Below are 19,824 nucleotides of genomic sequence, written 5' to 3'. Positions count from 1 at the left end.
TAAAATGAGCCGGAAATAGCATTCCATCTTTGCCAAGAAAATCCCAAATGGTCTCACAAAGAGTAGGACACAATTGAAACAACTGAAGATTATTTCAAGATGGAGAGAATACTAGTAACTGGTAGGATCAGGAAAGGAGCCTGGGAATTCTAAGAGATGGAGGTTAGAAGGAGGAACATTCAAAGCATGGGGGTTGGAGCACCTTGTAAGGGAGAGGAGACAAGAGAGGGAATGTTGTATATGGAGGAGAAGGAGAAGGGAATATGCATTTTTATAGTGCCTTCTATGTGCCAGGCACTATATTAAGTACTTTATAAATATTATTTCATAAGATTCTCTGTCTCTGTCTCTCTCTCTATGTCTCTCTGTCTCTCTGTCTCTGGCAATTAGGGTTAAGTGACTTGCCCAGGGTTATAGAGCTTGGTAAATGTCTGAGGCCAAATTCAAACTCAGATACTCCTGACTCCAGAGCCATATCTCCTATGATTCTCACAACAGCCCCCTGGGAGGTAGTTGCTATTTTGATCTCCATTTGACAGTTAAGGAAATTGAGTCAAACAGAGGGTAAATAACATGCCCAACAAGGTCACACAGCTGGTAAGTGCCTGAGGCTGGAGATGAACCCACTCTATCCACTGAGAAACCTGGCTTGATTAGAATGTAGAATGGGTGAAGAACAATGATTGTAAGTTAGTCTGAAAAAATAGTCATAGGAGCAAGAAATAGAAGGAAAACATGATTTCTCTGACTCCGTCTTATCTCTCTCTTTTCTGATAACCTTGTCCTTTCTCTTTGGCAGAGGCTTCTATCCTGAGCTACGATGGCAGCATGTACATGAAGATTATCATGCCTATGGTCATGCACACTGAGGCTGAGGATGTGTCTTTCCGTTTCATGTCCCAGCGTGCTTATGGCCTGCTGGTTGCCACCACTTCCAGGGATTCAGCCGACACTCTACGCTTGGAGCTGGATGGGGGTCGTGTCAAGCTCATGGTTAACTTAGGTATCGTATGAAGAACCTCCGCCGTTCAATTTGGGCTTGTGTTCCTTTTCTTTCCTTCTCTTCATTTTTTCCCCAATTGTTTTAATTGGATTGGTTTCCTTCTGTTTGTTTTGGTTTGGTTTTTTTTTTTTTGAAATGTTAGCTGCTGAAAACTCGTTAATAAAGCCAAGCCTATTAAAAAAAAAAAAACCTAAACAATAACACCTCTCTGTGTTGCTGCATGAAGTTTTGATATTAATTACTGGTTATGGATAGTGGTGATTTCCTTTTTTTTTCCTTTTTACTAATGTCTGTTTTTTTTTTTTTAAGTTTCCTTTCTTGGTCTTTTGAATCGATTAGCTTTGTGTAAGACATGCTACTTTGGTCCATCTTTTGATCAATCACCTCCTCATTGGAACAGCCTACTTAGTCACCACCCAAAACAGTCCAATGTGAGGGTAAAGAGAAAGCAGGAAAAAAGGGAATGGAAACAAAGGTGGGACATAGGAATAGGGAAGATCCAGGTTGCATAGGCCCATGGGGAGATTTATTATTTTTAACTACCATAATGTGTACTAGAAAAGGCTGGTGATTTAATGACATTTATCCCCTTCCCCATCTATCCAAAATGAGGTGACAGAACATTTTGCCTCTGATTTCCAAACTGGAGGAATGATTCCACAAGACTATGTCTTTTGACCTGAATTATTATATAAAATGAGTCTTTGCTGTCACTCCCTGTGGCTCTGGTCCATCAACCAACAGCACTTGTGCTAAGGTGATCTGCTGTATACTCTCCCCCACCACTGTATTCTCTTCAAATAATATACATACATTATTCTCTACTGTTGGTTAGTGGCAACAGAATGTGTTATTATACCTTTCCTGGGAGTTGTCCAAGCTCTGTTTTTTTCACTTGTACTTACCTCTAGCAGGAACCTTTGGGATATAGTCATTAATGCCATGGCCTTCAATTGAATGATTCGCTTTTCTCCATTTTTTCCAACTATCTACTTTCTAAAGTGTGTGGTGACCTTTTTGGTTTTGGAGAAAACTATATTCTGATTCACCTTACATTCAACAGATCTTTTACTGAATTACTAGAGAACCTCAGGCCAGCTATTCAGTGTTGAATAATGGGGGAAATATATGAGGAAGATGGGCTCATGGCTACTTGAAGAAGATTTTAGTGACAAGATCTGTAAAAGACATGAGTAAATTAAAACTTACCTGAAACAACAGAGACACTGGACACTAAGCTCCAGACCCATCCCTAAACCTCATAAGATTTCTGATGGTAACATAATGTGAATTGGAGTTGCTACCAGTCTGATCAAGGTTAGTTAGTAACATAGAGACAAACTAAATTAGAATTTTAAAATATTTAGGAAACAAAGGACTGTTTTGAGTAGTGATTCATTCATTTACTGTGTTTTATTTCCAGTTTTACAATAAAATGTATTTTCTCTCCAAATCATTTGATATCCATTGGTTCTGTGTCTCTTTTTGTTGTTTTATTCTTTTAGATTTTATTTTACTCTTTGCTGGTTTTTTCTCCATGTATTTGAGTTCTTAAGCTCTTTCCCATCAACCATAGTAAATCAAAAGATGGTATTCAACCCTTCAAAGGCCCAAAGCCTGCGGCCCGCATAGTAAACAGCCCTGAGAACAGAGTGTACTGAGCAGCCTGCAGGGGGCAGGCATACCCCAGCCTATTATCACCTCCCCTTCCCCAGCCATCCTCCTCCTCAAAAAAGAAAAAAGAAAAGGCAAAGAAAAAAAAATATATATATGTACTATTTAAAATAATAATCAAAAAGTCTACTTATATCTAAGGTAGAGAAAGGAACAAAAAATGAAACTCTTTCCCACCACAAAAAAGAATAATTATTGTGAATTTCATTTTTAAAAAAGATGAGAGAGAAGTGGAGAAAGGATGATTCAGATCCACAGGGACTTCTTATTTAATGTTTGTTTTGTAAAGATTAGCAGACCAGATGTGATAGATCTCACATCTTAGCTGAGAATGATTGGAAGGAGAGAAGGAGAGAGACAGAAACACACACACACATATGCACACAGAACAAGTCACAGCTTCCATATGTAAATCTAATATCCTTTTTTAAAAAAGTTTTTCAAACTCAGGCCAATGGAAGAATCAAGAGATGAGCAGTTTTATCTTGGCTATTTTTTCTGGGGTCAGAGAATCCTCCCATTTCTTGAGAACTTCCAGCTTTTATTTATCATTACCTTTCCATTCTTAAAAGTTGAATCTTCCTGGCTTGGGCAGTGCCAGACACAGACCTAGTGCTGACTCTTACCTGAGAACTGGACTCTCTGGGGAACCAGTCATGTTGTCTGCTTTATTTCCTAAAGAATTGATGCCTCTTGGGCTCCAAGTTATGTTCTCCTTTTCTATTCAAAACATACACATTCAAACATTGCCTATACTCAGATTTTTTTTTACATGTCTGTTTTCTCTTCTATGCTTATATAAATAGTTTATTTTTCTATCAATCATGAAGTTCATTTTCCTCTCCTGAAAGCCTACCGGCAGGTGGTTGCTTCAAAGAGACTGCATGTTCACCCAGTATATCACCTATACTCCTTATTGGGCTGTGTCAGACTGAAATAAAACAAATGCTATTTGTTGCATAAGGACTGTTTCATTTTTTTTTTGTCTTTATATCCCCGGCATATAGGACAGTCCATTGCACATAAAAGCTACAAAAAAAGTTTGTTGATGAACCCACACACTATATCTACAGTCCTCTGGAAGAATTATTGAGAACCATACTCCAGTGGTGTAGACTCTGATAGAGTTTCAGGGCATTCTACAAATTGTAGTTGAATGCTTGGTAGAACATCTATTAAAACTTGAACCTGTTTAGTACTTTTCACCTTATAACCCCTTTTTGAAAAAAAATGTAGTAGTTAGAAACATTTATATATTAATTTCCTCTATACCTCATCCAAAACCATGTGGCAGGGGAGGAAAAAAAAAAAACTTAATTTCCCTCATTCACTTTTTTAAAAAAAAGCTAACAAATACCAAGTTTCAGAAACTACTGAAAATTTTTGGAAAAATGATTTGTCTAAAATAAATTCCCTGAGTTTGGATCCCCTATCTTCCAATGACTAGTGACTCATAACTAGCTAGCCTCAAGGAGAGCTATTCATTCAGATTTCAAATCTCTACAGGGCATTTTGACCTGAAAGAGGGATGGGTTCCAACACAATAGCTAAAGATTGTCAAGATATCTCAGTATCATTCTTTCCTCTCCCCTTTGATTCCTCAGGACATAATATGTTCCTTGATGACATTTGAAAGAATCAAATCATTGGCCATCCTTGAATCATTCAAGTTTCTTTATTGGAATTTGTTTCAAAGTCCCCTTCACTTCAAGTAGCCCATTCTACATGAATCAGAGTGGAATAAAGCATGAAATGTATAATCTAGCCTGGCTTTCCTTCCACAGTAATTCTTGCTTGAGAATGTATGAAAGCCAAAAGAACATTGGATGGCCTCATGGTTTCCCTCTCTGTCTCTCTCCCTCTGTTTTTCTCCTCCTCCCAAACTCAGTCCCATTTTCACTATGCATAGGTTAAGAGGGAGGGGTACTTATTCAGTCGTGTGGGATGGAACAAAATAAAATGTTAAAGTCCCTCATAACTTCATGCCCACCTCACTGTCCCTCACCCACAGTCTTCACCAAGGGGTATAGCCGCCACTGTATGGTGATCGTACCGAATGCTCCAGAGCTGTTTGCTCCCACTTTTCTGTTGCGGTTGACGACACATGACAAACCTAATCGCATGAAACCAAACCCAGATTTTTTCAAGAGATGTAAAACCCTCTTTATGCCCTTTCCACAGGATGATTGGCTATTCTAAATTATCCCAGTCTGGATTTAAATTTGTCCTTTGTCACCCTTTCTGTCCTTTCTCTATGAAAGATTTTAAAGGTTAAAATGAATAGCTGACAGTCTCTGTACTTCAAAAGACATGTGACACCTTAATGTTGAAGTAGAGCAAGGTTCTTAACTGCTTTTTCTTCTGTTTCTCCTCCAATATTCTTTAAAACTAGATAAAACAAAACAAACATAAAAAACCCCAAAAGGAAAACTCTCCTCTCTCCTTAGAATATTGTTGTTTGTTTGTTTTCCCTTCTCTTTAATCTCTTATTGGAATTCCATCCACTATAACACTGATTGCCATTTATATTGGAGAGCATTACCGATAGTATGGTGGAAACTGAAGCATTTTCCATAGCCGTCCCTGCCCAGTCCCCTGTTTTAGCTTCCAATGAATCCATGAAGGAATATTTCTGACTGAAAGCACACAACCTATAAAAAAGAGTCAGGGGACTTTGGTTTTTTTAAATGAAGATACAGCCTTCTCTCCCTGGTACTTAAAGTCACTTGTTTGACTCCCATACTGTCCCTGCTTTCTTTACAGTCGGACCTAGAAATACCAATTGAAATGGATTGATCAAGGACTCTCAGTACTGCCTCTACTCTTACCTGTCTCACCTTCTCTCTGAATGCTATAGAAACTTCATTTGTACAGAGCATTCAGGCAGCAAGATGAGGTTTGGTTTTAGTGAGGGGTCTTGTCTGGGGACCTTTGAAGCAATCTCTCCCTCTCCCCAAATGAATTAGTTAACCTAATCAAAAATAATAATATCCAATGACTGCCCTTCCCAATTCCCTCTCCTGGCCCTTAACTCTCTGAAATCTGGGATGGGCGTTTGTGTGGTTAGCTGTTTGCAAGTGGCCATTTTATGATAGGAAATGATCAGGTGGTATTAACCCTTTCCTTACTTTATGAATAATGGCAATATGCCAATGTAAATTGCTAGAGCATCTGTGGGGTGATATAGGGAGAGGGAGGAGGAAGTTTGTTCTTAGGAAAAGAGAAAGGGTTAAATACTGCATTGTTGAAACTCATAGGCAGTTGTTTTTTTTTTCCCAGGATAAAATGTGTCAGACAGATGATGTGCCTATGGAATAATAATACAAATACTAATAAAAATAGTGTTAAGGCTGCTTTTAAAGATAAAATTCAAGAAGATCTAATGTAGATTGAGAGGTGGGGCATAACTTGCATTTGGTGGTGGTGGGGAAATTGTGCCTGATTTGTCAAGCTTTTTTTAAAAAAATAACATTTCAAGTTGAGGTTTGAGATAATACATAATAAATAAATGCATAGGTTTTCTGCAAAAGAGAAACATACTCTGTGTCTATCTGTGGATATATATGTATATCAGTATATATCTCTATACATATGTGTATATATGTGTGTGTATATATATATGTATTTGATTTTTCTATATAATATACTGTACATATACACCCACCCTTAAATTTGTACATATTGTATATATATAAAATGGCCACATTTCTTGCGTGTGTCTGTCCCCGGAAGGGTGGACTGATTGTTTTTGGATGTCTGCAGCTGTTACCTTGAAGGATGCAATTTCATCTTTCATTTATTTTTCCCCATCTAGACTGTATCAGGATAAACTGTAACTCCAGTAAGTTTTCCCTCAAGTTTCATTTTGTTCTTTAAAAACAACAAAAAACAAAACTGAATTTATTTTGTTTGCTGTTTTATGAGCTGTTTTTCATTTTAATTTTCTTTTTCCAAATACAGAGTTGGGTGGGACCTGGGACCTACAAGATGAAAATAATTGGGGTGGGCTACTCAGAATATCCTTTCTGGAATGGGATTGGTACCCTCCCTCTTCACTCATTGTGATTGTTATACTCTGAAGAAGAGGAGGGGAAGATATCTGGACAGTGTGATAAACTGAAAATGAATTAAATGGTAATTTGTTAGTTTGGGGAAATGGTCCTAAGGCACTTGTAGAAACCATTATAGCAACAGCCATATACCTCTCCACTACTGAAAAAAAAATTAAGATAAATAAAGTAAAGTTCATGACACAGATTGTGGCTGCTGAATCTGGCTTATCTTCATTAGCTTTTGTCTTTTTGGTGGGTTCTCAGGGTGGTGGGGGAAAAATAGTTATTTGGCAAGAATGGAAAACTTCAACCAAAGACATGGCTACTTGACAGAAGAAAGGATTCTAGCTCATTCATTTGATTTCACTGCCCTAAATCTTAGAGTATCTTTTCTCAATCTACTTGTTTGTTGATCTGACATGTCTTTTAAAAAAGGAAGGTTCTTGATGGGTAGATTGGAAATTTACCAATCCTGGGGGCAAACATAAAATTTATCTGGCATTACTGAGAGAAAAGATAGAGAATGTGAATTGATGGGTAGTGGGAAAGAGATAAGATTGGATGATGGACAGGAAAAAGGAAGAATAAGTAGAGGGGCTTGAATTCCTGTTCTTCCCAAATAATTAACTACTTAGACTCTTCTGTGTCCTGTCTGATACAATCAGGTATCACTTGTTTTTTTTTTTTTGTTTGTTTTTGAGACATAGTGGGAACAGAAAGGAAAGAAAGAAAGAAGGAAAAAAGGAAGGAAGGAAAAAAAGGAAAAAGGAAGAAAGGAAAGAAGGAAAAGAGGAAAGAATGAAAAAAGGAAGGAAGGAAAATTGTACTTCTTTTGAATCGCTTTTTCCATCATGCTAAAGTATAAGATTATTCAAATTTAGAATATTTAGTACATGGAGGAGCCACTATGAATGACAAACTGCTAAAAACTAAATCCCATTTTCTGGGAAGTTAATGAAAAAAGAAAGAAGGCAACACAAAGAAAATCTTCAAGCAGAATGTTTTGTATAAGTCTTAAAAGCTCTTTCAGTTAGTTTTAGCAATGCCCTATTTTGGTATTCTTAAACATTTCTAATTCGCCAGCTTATTTTCTGATATTATGTACATTATTTTAAAAGTTTATTGAGGTTTTAAATTTTTACCCAAACCATAGTAGAAATGGGTATCTTTTAGCATCCAACAACTATTTTAGGAGAAGGAGAGTGAAGAAAGCATGTTATTTTTGATCAGGAAATGAAGGCTTGGCTTTGTTGCTATCTTTCTACACTTTCCATTGATGAAACTTTTCCTCCATTTTCTGAGCATTTATATAAGTTGGATACAATACAACTTTCAGATTTCTCTTTTGGACAGAGTGTTTTCTTGCAGCTTCACACATGTCATCATGTTTCTTGTATATGAATTAAAGATTTCTATTGAGAACCAATTAAGACAATTTTAAGAAAGAAAAGTTAGCAGTAAAATAGTGTTCTAACTTTTATCTTAATACATTTGTGAATAGGTGTCTAGTTTAATTCATGCTTTAAGTAAAGAATCAGGTTTAAATGTTAGAAATCATTTTGAAAGAAAGAATAATTTGTATTGCACCTATGATTTAACTGGTATAGAGAACTTCTGTTGAGAAAAATCCCTCTACAATGAAGATTGGAAACTGCTCTGTAATTTTATAGCCTGAGAGATCTGTTTAGTACACTGAGAGGTTAGCCAGTTCGCTTTTGTCAGAGACAGGACAAAGATTGCATTCTTCTTGATTCTGAGGTTATCTCTTTGTCTATAACACCATTTTAAAATTAACATAATAAATTCCTAATTCTGAGCCCCCCTGATTATTATAATGGGGCTCTCAGAACTAAATATGCAGGTGTAGAGATAGGAACCTAAACAATGTGTGGATAAAATAAGGAGAACTTTTCTGTACTGTGACCTAAGATTTTGAAGGGCCAATCAGTAGAAGTCTTGAAGGGAAGAGCAAGATTGAGAAATGGAATTTCTTAAATAGTCCTTTGATTTCCTGTCTTAATTCATAGAAGCTTCACAAGTAGACTACTATAAATTTTGATGACATAGGAGATTTAGTAGATAGGTATGTTTGATCATACGCCACTACTTTTCTACAGCCATGGTGAAGGCTATAGAAAAAATTCTGGATTGATTTTGGATTGACTTGCTCCCCAGGTGGTACTGCTTCCTCTTTGCTCTCAGCTTTGATCTCTACTGTCATTTAAACAGAGTCCTTGGAATCTATTTGCAAAAGTTTTGAATGATGTTCCTCTTTTCTCTTGAGGGAACACATCTATTGTGGTTTAGGTCAGCATTATGAATACATACAAGACATTTTCCAACAGTTCTTTTACATATATTTCTGGCCCATCATCTTCCTTGAGAGTTCATAGGCTTATAGTGAATGATATCAGCATTCCTTTAGCCCACTTATCTTTCAGTAGGTATTGTTTGGCATTGTCAAGGAGTTATTTCTAAGGCTGACTATATTAGAAAGAAAATATGAAAGAGAAGGATATTTTTCAAGTGGAAAAAGGAAGATATTGGCCATGACATAGGACAATGAGCCCTGAGTTATGGCACATAATTTCTTCCTTCTGGTTTTCCTATGTCCTCTTTGATAACTTTAATAATCAATGACCTTGTCTATACCTCATTCTGAGACTTGCCTATTCAGAGGGAGAAAAACAACAACAACAACAAAACCCCAAACCCCAAACAAAACTCCATCATTCTCTGCTATTTGTCTCTGTATTTAGCTTCTTCTCTCATCTCCTCACTCACTTGACTTATAATGTCCTCAAACACAGATACCCAATAGAAACAAATTCTTATTGAACCCCCAACCCTATCACACATAGAAGTGAAGTAATAAAGCAATGTCTTTGGTTGAAAAGGGCCCATTATTGGGCTTGAATCATCAGGGATTGGTATAAATGATAAAAATGAGTAAGCCAAGTATTGCCTAGCAATGGTGTCAAACTAGAATAGAAATAGTCCCTGCAGGCTTCATGTTGAGTTAGAAAAGCTCAAATTAACATTATCTCTGTTATATTATATTTTTATGAATTTTGTTAAATATTCACCAATTATATTTTAATCTGGTTCAGGCCACACTTGTGAGTTTTGCAGGCTGCATGGGGGCTAAAATAAGAATTTTTCAAAATCCCATGGAAAGGTAACAGAATCAGCAGTCACTTCAGTGAACTGAACAACTTGGGTAACCTGGTAATATCATTTAAAAGAAAACAGTGCTGCTCTTTGGGATGGGTAAGGGTGTGTGTGAGGGGACTCTAACAGAAGATAACACACTCTGATTAGGGCAACAAATCCTACAAGTCTGACAGTGACCAAAGATGACTTTCAGAGAGAATGGCAGGTAAGGACTTCTCTTTATCCTTTTTATGATTTCATGTGCTTAATACAAGAGAATTCTGGGACAAGTTTGTAGATTTCCGGTAAGTCCTTTATGTTTAATGTAACCTTCTTCTGCTATTTCCTTTCCATCATTTTCTTGAGTCCCTTTTGATTTGAATGGCAGAATGAATGACCAACTAGCTTGTTAAAAGCAGGTACCCTTCCTTTTGATTATATATATATGTATATGTATGTGCATATATATATACATATATATGTCTGCACATGATATGCATTGACAAAATTCACATTTATTAAGTAAATATCACCCTTCTCTTTCCTGTTTCTTTTTCCCCTTGCTTTCATAAGCTCATTTTAATAAGAAGCCCAAATGCCCTGTGTTAAATATATGCATTTAGTCATTCTATAAAAGATGGAGTGTGCATATATATACATATATGTATATTTATATAGATGCATGAATTCTCCTTCTCTTACTGATACACTTTCACTTGAAGATCATGTAAAGGGACTCTGCTGAATGTTTTCCAAATTGATATGTGTTCATTATGCCTGCCTGGAAACAGGGGAGAGAAGAAATAGAGTGCCTTGGGGTAAATAAAAGACATTATAAAGTTTATATATTCTTGACATTACAAAAAGCCAAATGCTAAAATGGAGCTACTTGCGGGAGTTGATGATCTTATCCCTCACCTATATGTTTTATCACCCTTAAATCATAGCAGAAGTGACCTAATGTGCTCTTATGCCCCAAAATCTTCTGACAATTTCTGAGAGAAATGACATCCCCACATTATACCTTTGTATGCTTTTCTGTCCATTTCCTCATCATATCCAATATTCCTGTTCTTTCTTCTAATTGTCCAGTGGCCGTCTTCTAACTTTTGACTTACATTCTCTGTCTTTCATTTGGAAGATAGCTTCATTTTCCAGTCTTTTGGCAAGTTACGGGATTGTGGGCGGTTCTAGCTTAATTTTAGACATAGCTAAGTAAACCATGAACACCTACACTTTTTTATCAGGCATGTGTGTGTGTGTGTGTGTGTGTGTGTGTGTATGTGTGAGAAATTTCACCCTTGGCCCTAGAAAAATTACCGTATTATAGAACCCTTCAGTAGGAAGGGACCCCAAGTAATCATTTAACTTAGCAACATGCTTCAAACCCTGAACCACTTGCCTCTGAGTAGCCCCAAGTAGCTATCTTTCTCTAATTTTTAAAGATGTCTTGAGTAAGAAACCTCACACCTTCTTCTCATGTCTCACTGTTTGAAAAGCCTTCATTTAGACCCTGATCTTTGAATCCAAGACTGACTTAGATTTGAACCTCTTTTAGATGGGAGAATCAGTTACTATCGCCCTATTTAGAATCCTTTATCAGACTCTACAGAAAGGCTCTCTTTTCCCCAGCAGTCATTTCAGCCCCAGAAAAAAATTATATCATCTTCTTTAAACTTTTCTGGATAGGTTTTATTAAATCATGTTTGTTGCTCTTCTTTCAGATTCTTGTAATTCCTCTTAAAGTGTGAAATGACAAAATAGACATACAGCTGGACCAGTGCTCAAAATAGTAGCAGGTCATTTCCTAATTGGGGAATATTCAGTCAACAAGCATTTAATAAATGCATTCTATGTGCCAGACACTTCTAGGTACTGGGGAAACAAGTCCATTGGATGAAACACTGGCAAGGAGCTTTCTTTAATTAATAAATACCAAGGTCAAAGGGACTTTTTCATTTACAATTCTCTTTTCCAGCTCATGGTCAATTTGGGCTGTCAGATTCTGATTTTTTTTTTTTTCGTTCGCTTATGTGCTAAGTCAGACATTTTCCATTTTGTATTTCTTTAAATGTGCTGCAGTATTTGGCAGGACCTAAAAGGAGCTATAAAAATTCTCCTGCAATTTGACCTGATAATTCTACTCTTGAGAATATATCTCAAAGGGAAAAAAAGATTGGGGGGGAAGTAATTTGTACAGAGATGTTCTTACCAACCTTATTTATAATAGCCAAAAAAAAGGACACCACCTAAATATCCAACAATAGGAGACTAGCCAAGCAAATTATGTTATTAGAGTGATGGAAATATTATATAGCTATTCAAAATGACAGGTATGAAAAATGTGTTATTGTTATGCTTTGATACTTCAATGGATCTATAATCTCACTGGATAGTTCCTTCTCCCAGTGGACATAATAACCCATCTACACCTTGTCATCTTGGGAGATTATTGCCATGTCCTCTCATAAATCTCTTATATAGAATCTACACAATTATTTGTGCTACATTCAAATGCAGAAGTATGAATGTGTGTATATATGTATAAATTATTTTAAAATTTGAATGAAAATAGTATTTACACAAAGAATACAAATCAAGTAATTTAGAATTGGAAGAGATGTTAGCAGCCATCTATTCCAAACCACATTCAAAGGAAATCCTACTATAACATTTGACAAGTGGTCATGCAGTCCTTCTCCTCAAAGACTTCCAAAAAGGTAAATCTGTCATTTTTAACTATACATTTCTCAATAGTTCTAATTTGGGGGAGTTTTGTTTTTATCCTCCCCCATTCTTCTTCCACATGACAAGTCTTCAGATACTTGAAGGCAGCTGTTGTATCTAAACTAAACACCCCCAATTCTTTCAAACAATCCCCATATGACAGGGACACCATCCTGATTGTCTTCTTCTAGATACTCTTCTGTTTTTCAATGCCATTAATGTTTGGCATCTGGAACTGAATGCAATACTACAGCTTTAGTAGGCATGTTATAGAAGGTAATCTTGAGCGGCATATACTAGGATTTGGATGAAATGAAAAAAGATCTCAAGTAGGAAGTGATATTTGATCTGTCCTTTAATGGAATCTAAGGCTTCTAAAAATCAGAAGTCAGGAAGGAGTGTATTCCAGACATGGGAGAATGGCCCATGAGAAGACATGGACTATAGAGATTTAATATGTGTAAGGAGCCCTCCAAAGGCCATCATTCTGGAAACTATCCTTATTCTTTGTTATTACCTCTTCTTTTTCTAAATGGTCACCAACCATCTCTTAAATAATTGAATCTCACTTTTTCTCAGTAATTAAAGTCAAGTTCACCAACAGAGTTTATAGACCCCATTTCTCTTTCTTCTTTTGAAAGTCAGGAGTCTCATTTATAATGGGACCGATCATATATGTGCTTTAGGGTTAGGATCATAATTTCATAGACTTCTAAGGTCTTTTCCATTTCTAAATCTGTGATCTTATATGCTATTTTTATATAAAGTATGCCCCAAAGAGGGTAAATTTATCCAAGGCCACACAGTGACCAAGTGACAGAACAGGGATTTTTCTGAAAAGTTGTTCAAGTTCATAATACATATAAAATAGATTTTTAAAATGTATACTGTAGAGATTTCCACTGTCCAAGTAAACACTCATCCTGGAACTTTTTTGGATAGTAATCTATTCTCCAATAATAGTTTGTATTTCAACCTTCTTTTAATCAACAGAAGTATTGGGGGCTTTTAAAAAATCACAAACCATACCTCACAAAGTATATATCATTTTATATCACTATATATATATATATATATATATATATATAATTTTAATTCATCTTTACAAAATTATATATTATGGTTTCTGTTTTATAGAGTAAAGTTAGGGTAAGTTATTTGTCCAAGGACACAGAATAGAAAAATAGCAGAGGGAACAGTTATCTGAGTGCAATTACAGTCAAGTTTCTACCACACCACTTTCTATAAATAGCTTCTTTGTATCCCAACTGACCCCAGTTGGCATCTCTGTATTCCAAAATAAAAGAATATCTCTTCAGGCTCTTAAATTTCCTATAGATTACTAGAGCATCCATATTAATACCCTGAAAGGTATCGATGAAAACAGTTGACCATTTTCTTTTTATCAATTACATTTTCTTTTGATTAATCATTTGTAAGTAAATAATTGCTGGGAAATATAGATTTGGCTAACCATTCACCTGATCCTTTTCCCTTTTTGCTGGTTAGAAACAGAATTGAATTCTTCCCAGGTCTTTCGTATCCTGAAGGTTGGTTTAGGGTGTGACCTTTTCTTTGCCTCTCTTCTTGATCTCATTTTTCTCTAGAGATTTAATCAATCACACCTTTATAACAATTAACTCACTTTTTGTTGTGGTGGTTTCAGTCATGTCTGACTTTTCATGACCCCATTTGGGGTTTCCTTGGCAAAGAGACTACAGTAGTTAGCCATTTCTTTCTCCAACTCATTTTACAGATGAGCAACTGAAACAAACAGGGTTAAATAACTTACCCAGGGTAACACAGCTAGTAAGTGTCTGAAGTCTGATTTGAACTTCTGAAGATGAGTCTTCCTGATTCCAATTTCTATCTACCATGCCACATAGTTGTTCAGTTTACTTTTTTAGCCTAACAGAAATACAATGGCCCTCAAATTCCCTTATATGTGGTTTAATGGAATTTGTATTAGACCAAACTTTAGTCATATAATTTTAATAGCATAGAGCTCCCTAACCTTTAGGGAGAGGTTTGGTCTTGTTTGTTGCTAGGTAACCCCTAGCATCTATGAAAATCCATTTCTTGGTCATTGAAGTTGCAGTTAGCTGTGAATCAATGAAATGACCAAGAAACCAACCTATCATGAAACAAGTTCATTTATTCCTTCATCTACAAATCACCTACTTCATAGTATTTTGTATATCATATTTGTTAAAACATGTTATAGCCCTTTGGAAAATTTTATTACAAGTCTATAATTACCTGAACAATAAATGAAGGTCTGTACTAGGGTGGTAGTAGTTGGACTAGAGAATAGTAAATGAGTGTAAGAGATACTATTGTGAGATCAACAACACCTTGTATACAATAAAGGCTCTATCTAGAAAACCAGAAGCTTCTTCCATTTACTAGTCTGGGAGATAAATTAAGGGAAGGGTTAAGTAGGGGAGATTTATGATCTAATATCCAATTTTAAATCTCACAGTTTGGCGACCACGAAGGGACAGCCAGGTATGATCACAATCCAATTAACTTGATACAATCCAATTAACTTGAAGTAGGCTTAATCAGCAGTCAATCACTCTCACTTGATTTAATCAGTCTTGATTAATCTCCAGGTGGGTCTTTGAGTATCTGCTAAATCCCATTATTTCATCACACTATACAAAAAGAATGAGCAGGATTTGGTGGATTTTACACTTATTTTCCATTTGGTATTTCTTAAAGTATACTTTTGAATTTGGCAATAGGCAATGATACCTAAAAAGAGATATGGGGGGCAGCTAGATAGCGCAGTGGTAAAGCACCGGCCCTGGATTCAGGAGTACCTGAGTTCAAATCCAGCCTCAGACACTTGACACTTACTAGCTGTGTGACCCTGGGCAAGTCACTTAACCCTCATTGCCCTGCAAAAAAAAAAACAAAAAACAAAAAAAACAAAAACAACAACAACAAAAAAGAGATATGAATATATCAAGGTTTATTAACATGATAAGTTATTGTATTACTTCACAGGGTCCATGCTTTTTTTTCTATATGAGTGCTGTCCAGGACTGTCCAAGGTTGTCTACTCAGTGCTCTCTCAGTTTCTTTTAAATCTCTTCAGATGTTAAAGGTACCAAAGTGACATGTGGACTGTCTATTTGTTATCCCTTGCCCTCCCTCTATGATTTATCCACTTCCTTTTGCAGTCATGAATTTAATTGGTGATTATATTTTATGCTACTTCCTGCATGAAATTTATCATTGTTCATATGCTGATGCCAATTTTCAAGTGCCATAATTACTAGATGATCCTCAATTTTGACTTTTCTTTGTTTGAGGCATTTCATGATTTGCAGCTATATTATATAACTACTCAATATGGCGAAGAAGGGTACTATGTTGATAATAGGGAAATATACATACATATATACGTATACACACACTCAAATATGTGCAGGGATATTCTAGTAAATTTTAACAGCCAGTTCCCTGCGGGTGAGGATGGGGGGAAGTAACTATGACATACTTTTATGTGCATATTAACATTTTATCTATTGCTCTCTTAGATCTAGACAATTGACAAAACAATAATCAAGTCTGATTTGTAATATTTGCCAGTTTCCAAGGTTTAAATCACTAAAAATTTAAGACTAGCTCTCCCAACTAGGCATGAGCTGACTCTAGCACACATACATATAATATATATATGTGTGTGTGTGTGTGTGTATGCATAATATACAGGTAAAATATATAGGTAAAATATAAGGTAAAAGGTGAAGGTGAACAGATATATGTAATGACATTAGACATAAGGGCCAAAAATAATTTTGAAGCTTTAAACATGGGAGACTGGAGGAGTGCCAGTACAGTTGACGGAAGAAACAGGGGCAAAAATAAAAAGAGCATCAATACTGACAAAAAATAGGGAATCAAAGAGAAGAGCAAAGTGGAGAGGGGGGAGGGAAGATAATAAATCCATTTTTGTTCTTGTTAAATTTAAGGTGTTGGTAGTTCAGTCAGGGGAAGATACATAAGCAGTTGGGAATGCAGGCCTAGAAGATGAGGAGTCATATTGTTTGAGATGCTAATTTTAAGCAGTAGGAATGAATGAAGTTTCCAAAGAAGTGAGTAGAGAGAAAGAAGAGGACCAAGCACAGAGTCTTGACAAAAACTTTACCGTTAATGGAACAGGAAGTGGAGCTAGCAAAAAAGATAGAAGTTGAAAGCTGATTTTTTCTTTTCCCTCAGTGCATTATGATAAACAAACAGATGATTTTAACCCAGATCTAATCCAAATATTTCAAGCCTGTTTGTTTGGAACCTTGCCATCCTTTTAATAATAATAATAATAATAATAAAATAACAAAAACCTAATAGTTCTCTACTGTGAAAATATTATCTTTAAAGCATGCTAATTTGATTAGATGTTCCCATAATATTTGTGACTTTAGTATCTTATTATGTCAATTTAATGTAATCTAAGAAAGAGATGAGAAACAATAGTAAGTCATTATCAAGTCCTATTGGAATGGTGCAGTTATATGACTATTACATTAGCATGTCTATAGCTCTCTAGAAATAGAGAACTATTGAATCTCTGGGCTTAAAAGTCACAAGACAGTAGGTTGGTAGTGCAGTCCATGGTGAGGAAGGGAAGGTACATCATTAAGCACAGTTATCCCCTTCCTTGTCAACCTTAAATTCTGAGGTTCATTTCTGCGACCCTCCGATTTTGCAGACTCCATGGAGAGTGAATGGCTTAAGGGGAGAGAAAATCAGATTAGCAGTTTCATACTTCAGAGTTACAATTTGGCACCTGATCCTTTTAGTGAGAAAAAGTTAATTAACATATGTGGAATACCTTGTTGGCTTTTCCTCTAAAAGGCCTGCAATTTACTGGTTGGACAGAGAAACTTCTGTAGAAATCCAATTATGATCCTCCAGGAGTCCAAAATAGCTTTATCTGCAAACCCCAGGTCTTATAATACTTTTGTAGAATGACATGGAAGGGGACACCAAAAAAGAAGCTTCTTACTCAGTGGCTGGGGCTAAGATCACTTGTTAAAAATCCTTTATTTCTATAGGTTTCTAGTAGAGCTTTACTTGATAGGCAGAGAATATCTTAATGATATGAATACAATTGCTTAGGAAAGTATGTTGGTGTTTATGAAACCAGTAAGTGCTGGAAGTAGAGATGACTTATAAACCTGAGTTGTATAAAGTACTTTTAAAATGTGCTCTTACATTCTGTAATTTTTCTTCTCATCTTAATAAGCAGGAAGTCTTAGTATGAATTCAGTTGACCTCCTGTTTTTGAGGGGGAGAGGTTAGAACAGTCTCTAAAACACCCATCTTAGATATAGGCTGAAGTCAAGGATCCTGTAGATTTATAAAGGGACTTCTTTTCTCCCTTTTAAATATTTTATCCTTTGGCAATATGTGATTAGTACTGGAATTTATGTCAATCAATCAGTCAACAAGCATTATGATGGACTAGACACTGGGAATCCAAAGATTCCCAGCAGTTGCACTCAAGAAATTTACATTCTATCAGAGAAAGAAACAGGTAGCTGGGTAAATAAATTCAGAATGGTGTTCATGTTCATCCTTTGTTTCCCAAAAAGGCCAATGACTTCATAAGGGTGATGTCTTGACTTGCATGTGAATTGGATTTAAGTGAAGCAGAGCTGCACAAGTCATCACCTTGCTCTCTCCTCCAGAGTCAGTTGAAGTCCAGTGGCAAGACAAAAGTCAACACTCCTGCCATAGCCCAGGATGAAGTGGGTGAAGTTGGCCTTTCTAAATCAAGGTTGTTTCCCAGGCCTCAGTTTCTCTGAGGCAATGCCTATTCAATGATTAAGGGCTAGGCAAGAATTGAGACAAAAGATGTACTAATTTACTATCACAAAAATATCAGTCTAAGAGGGGAAGATCCTCAAAGTTTCTAGCCAGAACAGAAAACAATTGATATTCATACTCATTCTAAGCCATCAAAACCTAAACTGGATATTTGTAATAACACGGAGTTTACTAATTTTTCAAGGAAGTTTAGGGAGGTGGTGTGTTTGCAGTTGAGGGGATCAGTAAAAGCTTCATGTAAATGGAAGGTGGGATTTGAATTGAATTTTGAACAAAGTTAGGGATTCTATTCCTGGCAAATTCTTAACATTTATTAACAGTGCATTTATTTTATTTTATTAACCTTATATTTTTATTTATTTATTCATTTATCTATTTATTTATTCATTCATTCCTTTATTTATTTATTTGCTTGTCTTTCTGTTTATTTCTGTTTATATTTATATTTATTTTATTTTATTTATTAACTGAATACATTTATTTCTGTTGTACTCAACACTGGTTATATCTTAAAGTAAAATGTCACTTTCTAGATTTTGCAACTAAGGAGAGATGGGGAATGCAAGAAGAATGCAAAGGAGAGAGACCCACCACCCTCTGTAGTAGAGTGCAAACTCCCTGAAGACAGGGATTATTTACTCATCTTTCTATAGTGCCAGTCACACAGTACCTTGAATGTAGGTGTTCAATGAATATTTGGCAAGTGGGATTGAAAAGGTTGTAAAATAAGACCTCTTCACAAAGGCTCAGAGGATTGGGATTATTGACCTTGAGGAAGAACAAACTGGTGGTTGGGGAAGGTTTAAATTATTTTAAAGGGCTGTCATAAAAATATTTATTTTCTGTTTTTGTTGTGAGCAGGCTACAAAGAAATGGATGCAAAAGCACCATGTATTTATCAACTTACTAGTATTCATTAATGTAGTCTTTGGCAATTTGAAAAGTACTTTGCTCACACCAAATCTGAGAGATTAGGTGATGTGTGTAATGTCAGATCCATTTTACAGAGGTGAAAAGCTAGTCTCAGAGTATAGTGTGTAAAAGATGAAATGACTGAGGAAACAGAGGTTTGAGCTTCTGAGCATAGTGATTTATTAAGTAATGCATGCCAATTGCCTAAGAAATTGGGATTAGATCTCCTTATTTTAGGGCTGGACCCCAAATATAGGAGGAGACATTTTTCTGCATTAAAAATAATTCACAAAATAAGGCCAAGTAATTAAAAGAAAACAATTAACAGGATAAAAAATAGGTCATCTAATTTGTAATTGGAGAAAAGATTAGGGAATTTCCAAGTTGGGAGGGTAAGAGTGATTGGGTACAGTTCCCTGAAATCAGAAAAAGAGGTGTCCCACTCCCCTCAAGTGTCTGTAT

The 19,824-nt window shown here is 35.9% G+C and overlaps 1 protein-coding gene across 1 annotated transcript in view; it reads left to right on the top strand.

Moving 5' to 3' along the window:
* The window catches only part of LOC122737952 (neurexin-3-like), a 1,091,749-nt gene that overhangs the window by 858,651 nt on the left and 213,274 nt on the right, over positions 1-19,824 (top strand). Inside the window, 2 exon segments of the mRNA XM_043979962.1 lie at positions 800-1,003; positions 6,492-6,518. Coding sequence (XP_043835897.1) covers positions 800-1,003; positions 6,492-6,518 — 231 coding nt within the window.

Source organism: Dromiciops gliroides, chromosome 2 (assembly GCF_019393635.1).
Source record: "Dromiciops gliroides isolate mDroGli1 chromosome 2, mDroGli1.pri, whole genome shotgun sequence".
Lineage (NCBI taxonomy): Eukaryota > Metazoa > Chordata > Mammalia > Microbiotheria > Microbiotheriidae > Dromiciops > Dromiciops gliroides.
The sequence above is the reverse complement of the archived record's forward strand: the minus strand, read 5'-3'. Positions and strand labels throughout refer to the sequence as shown.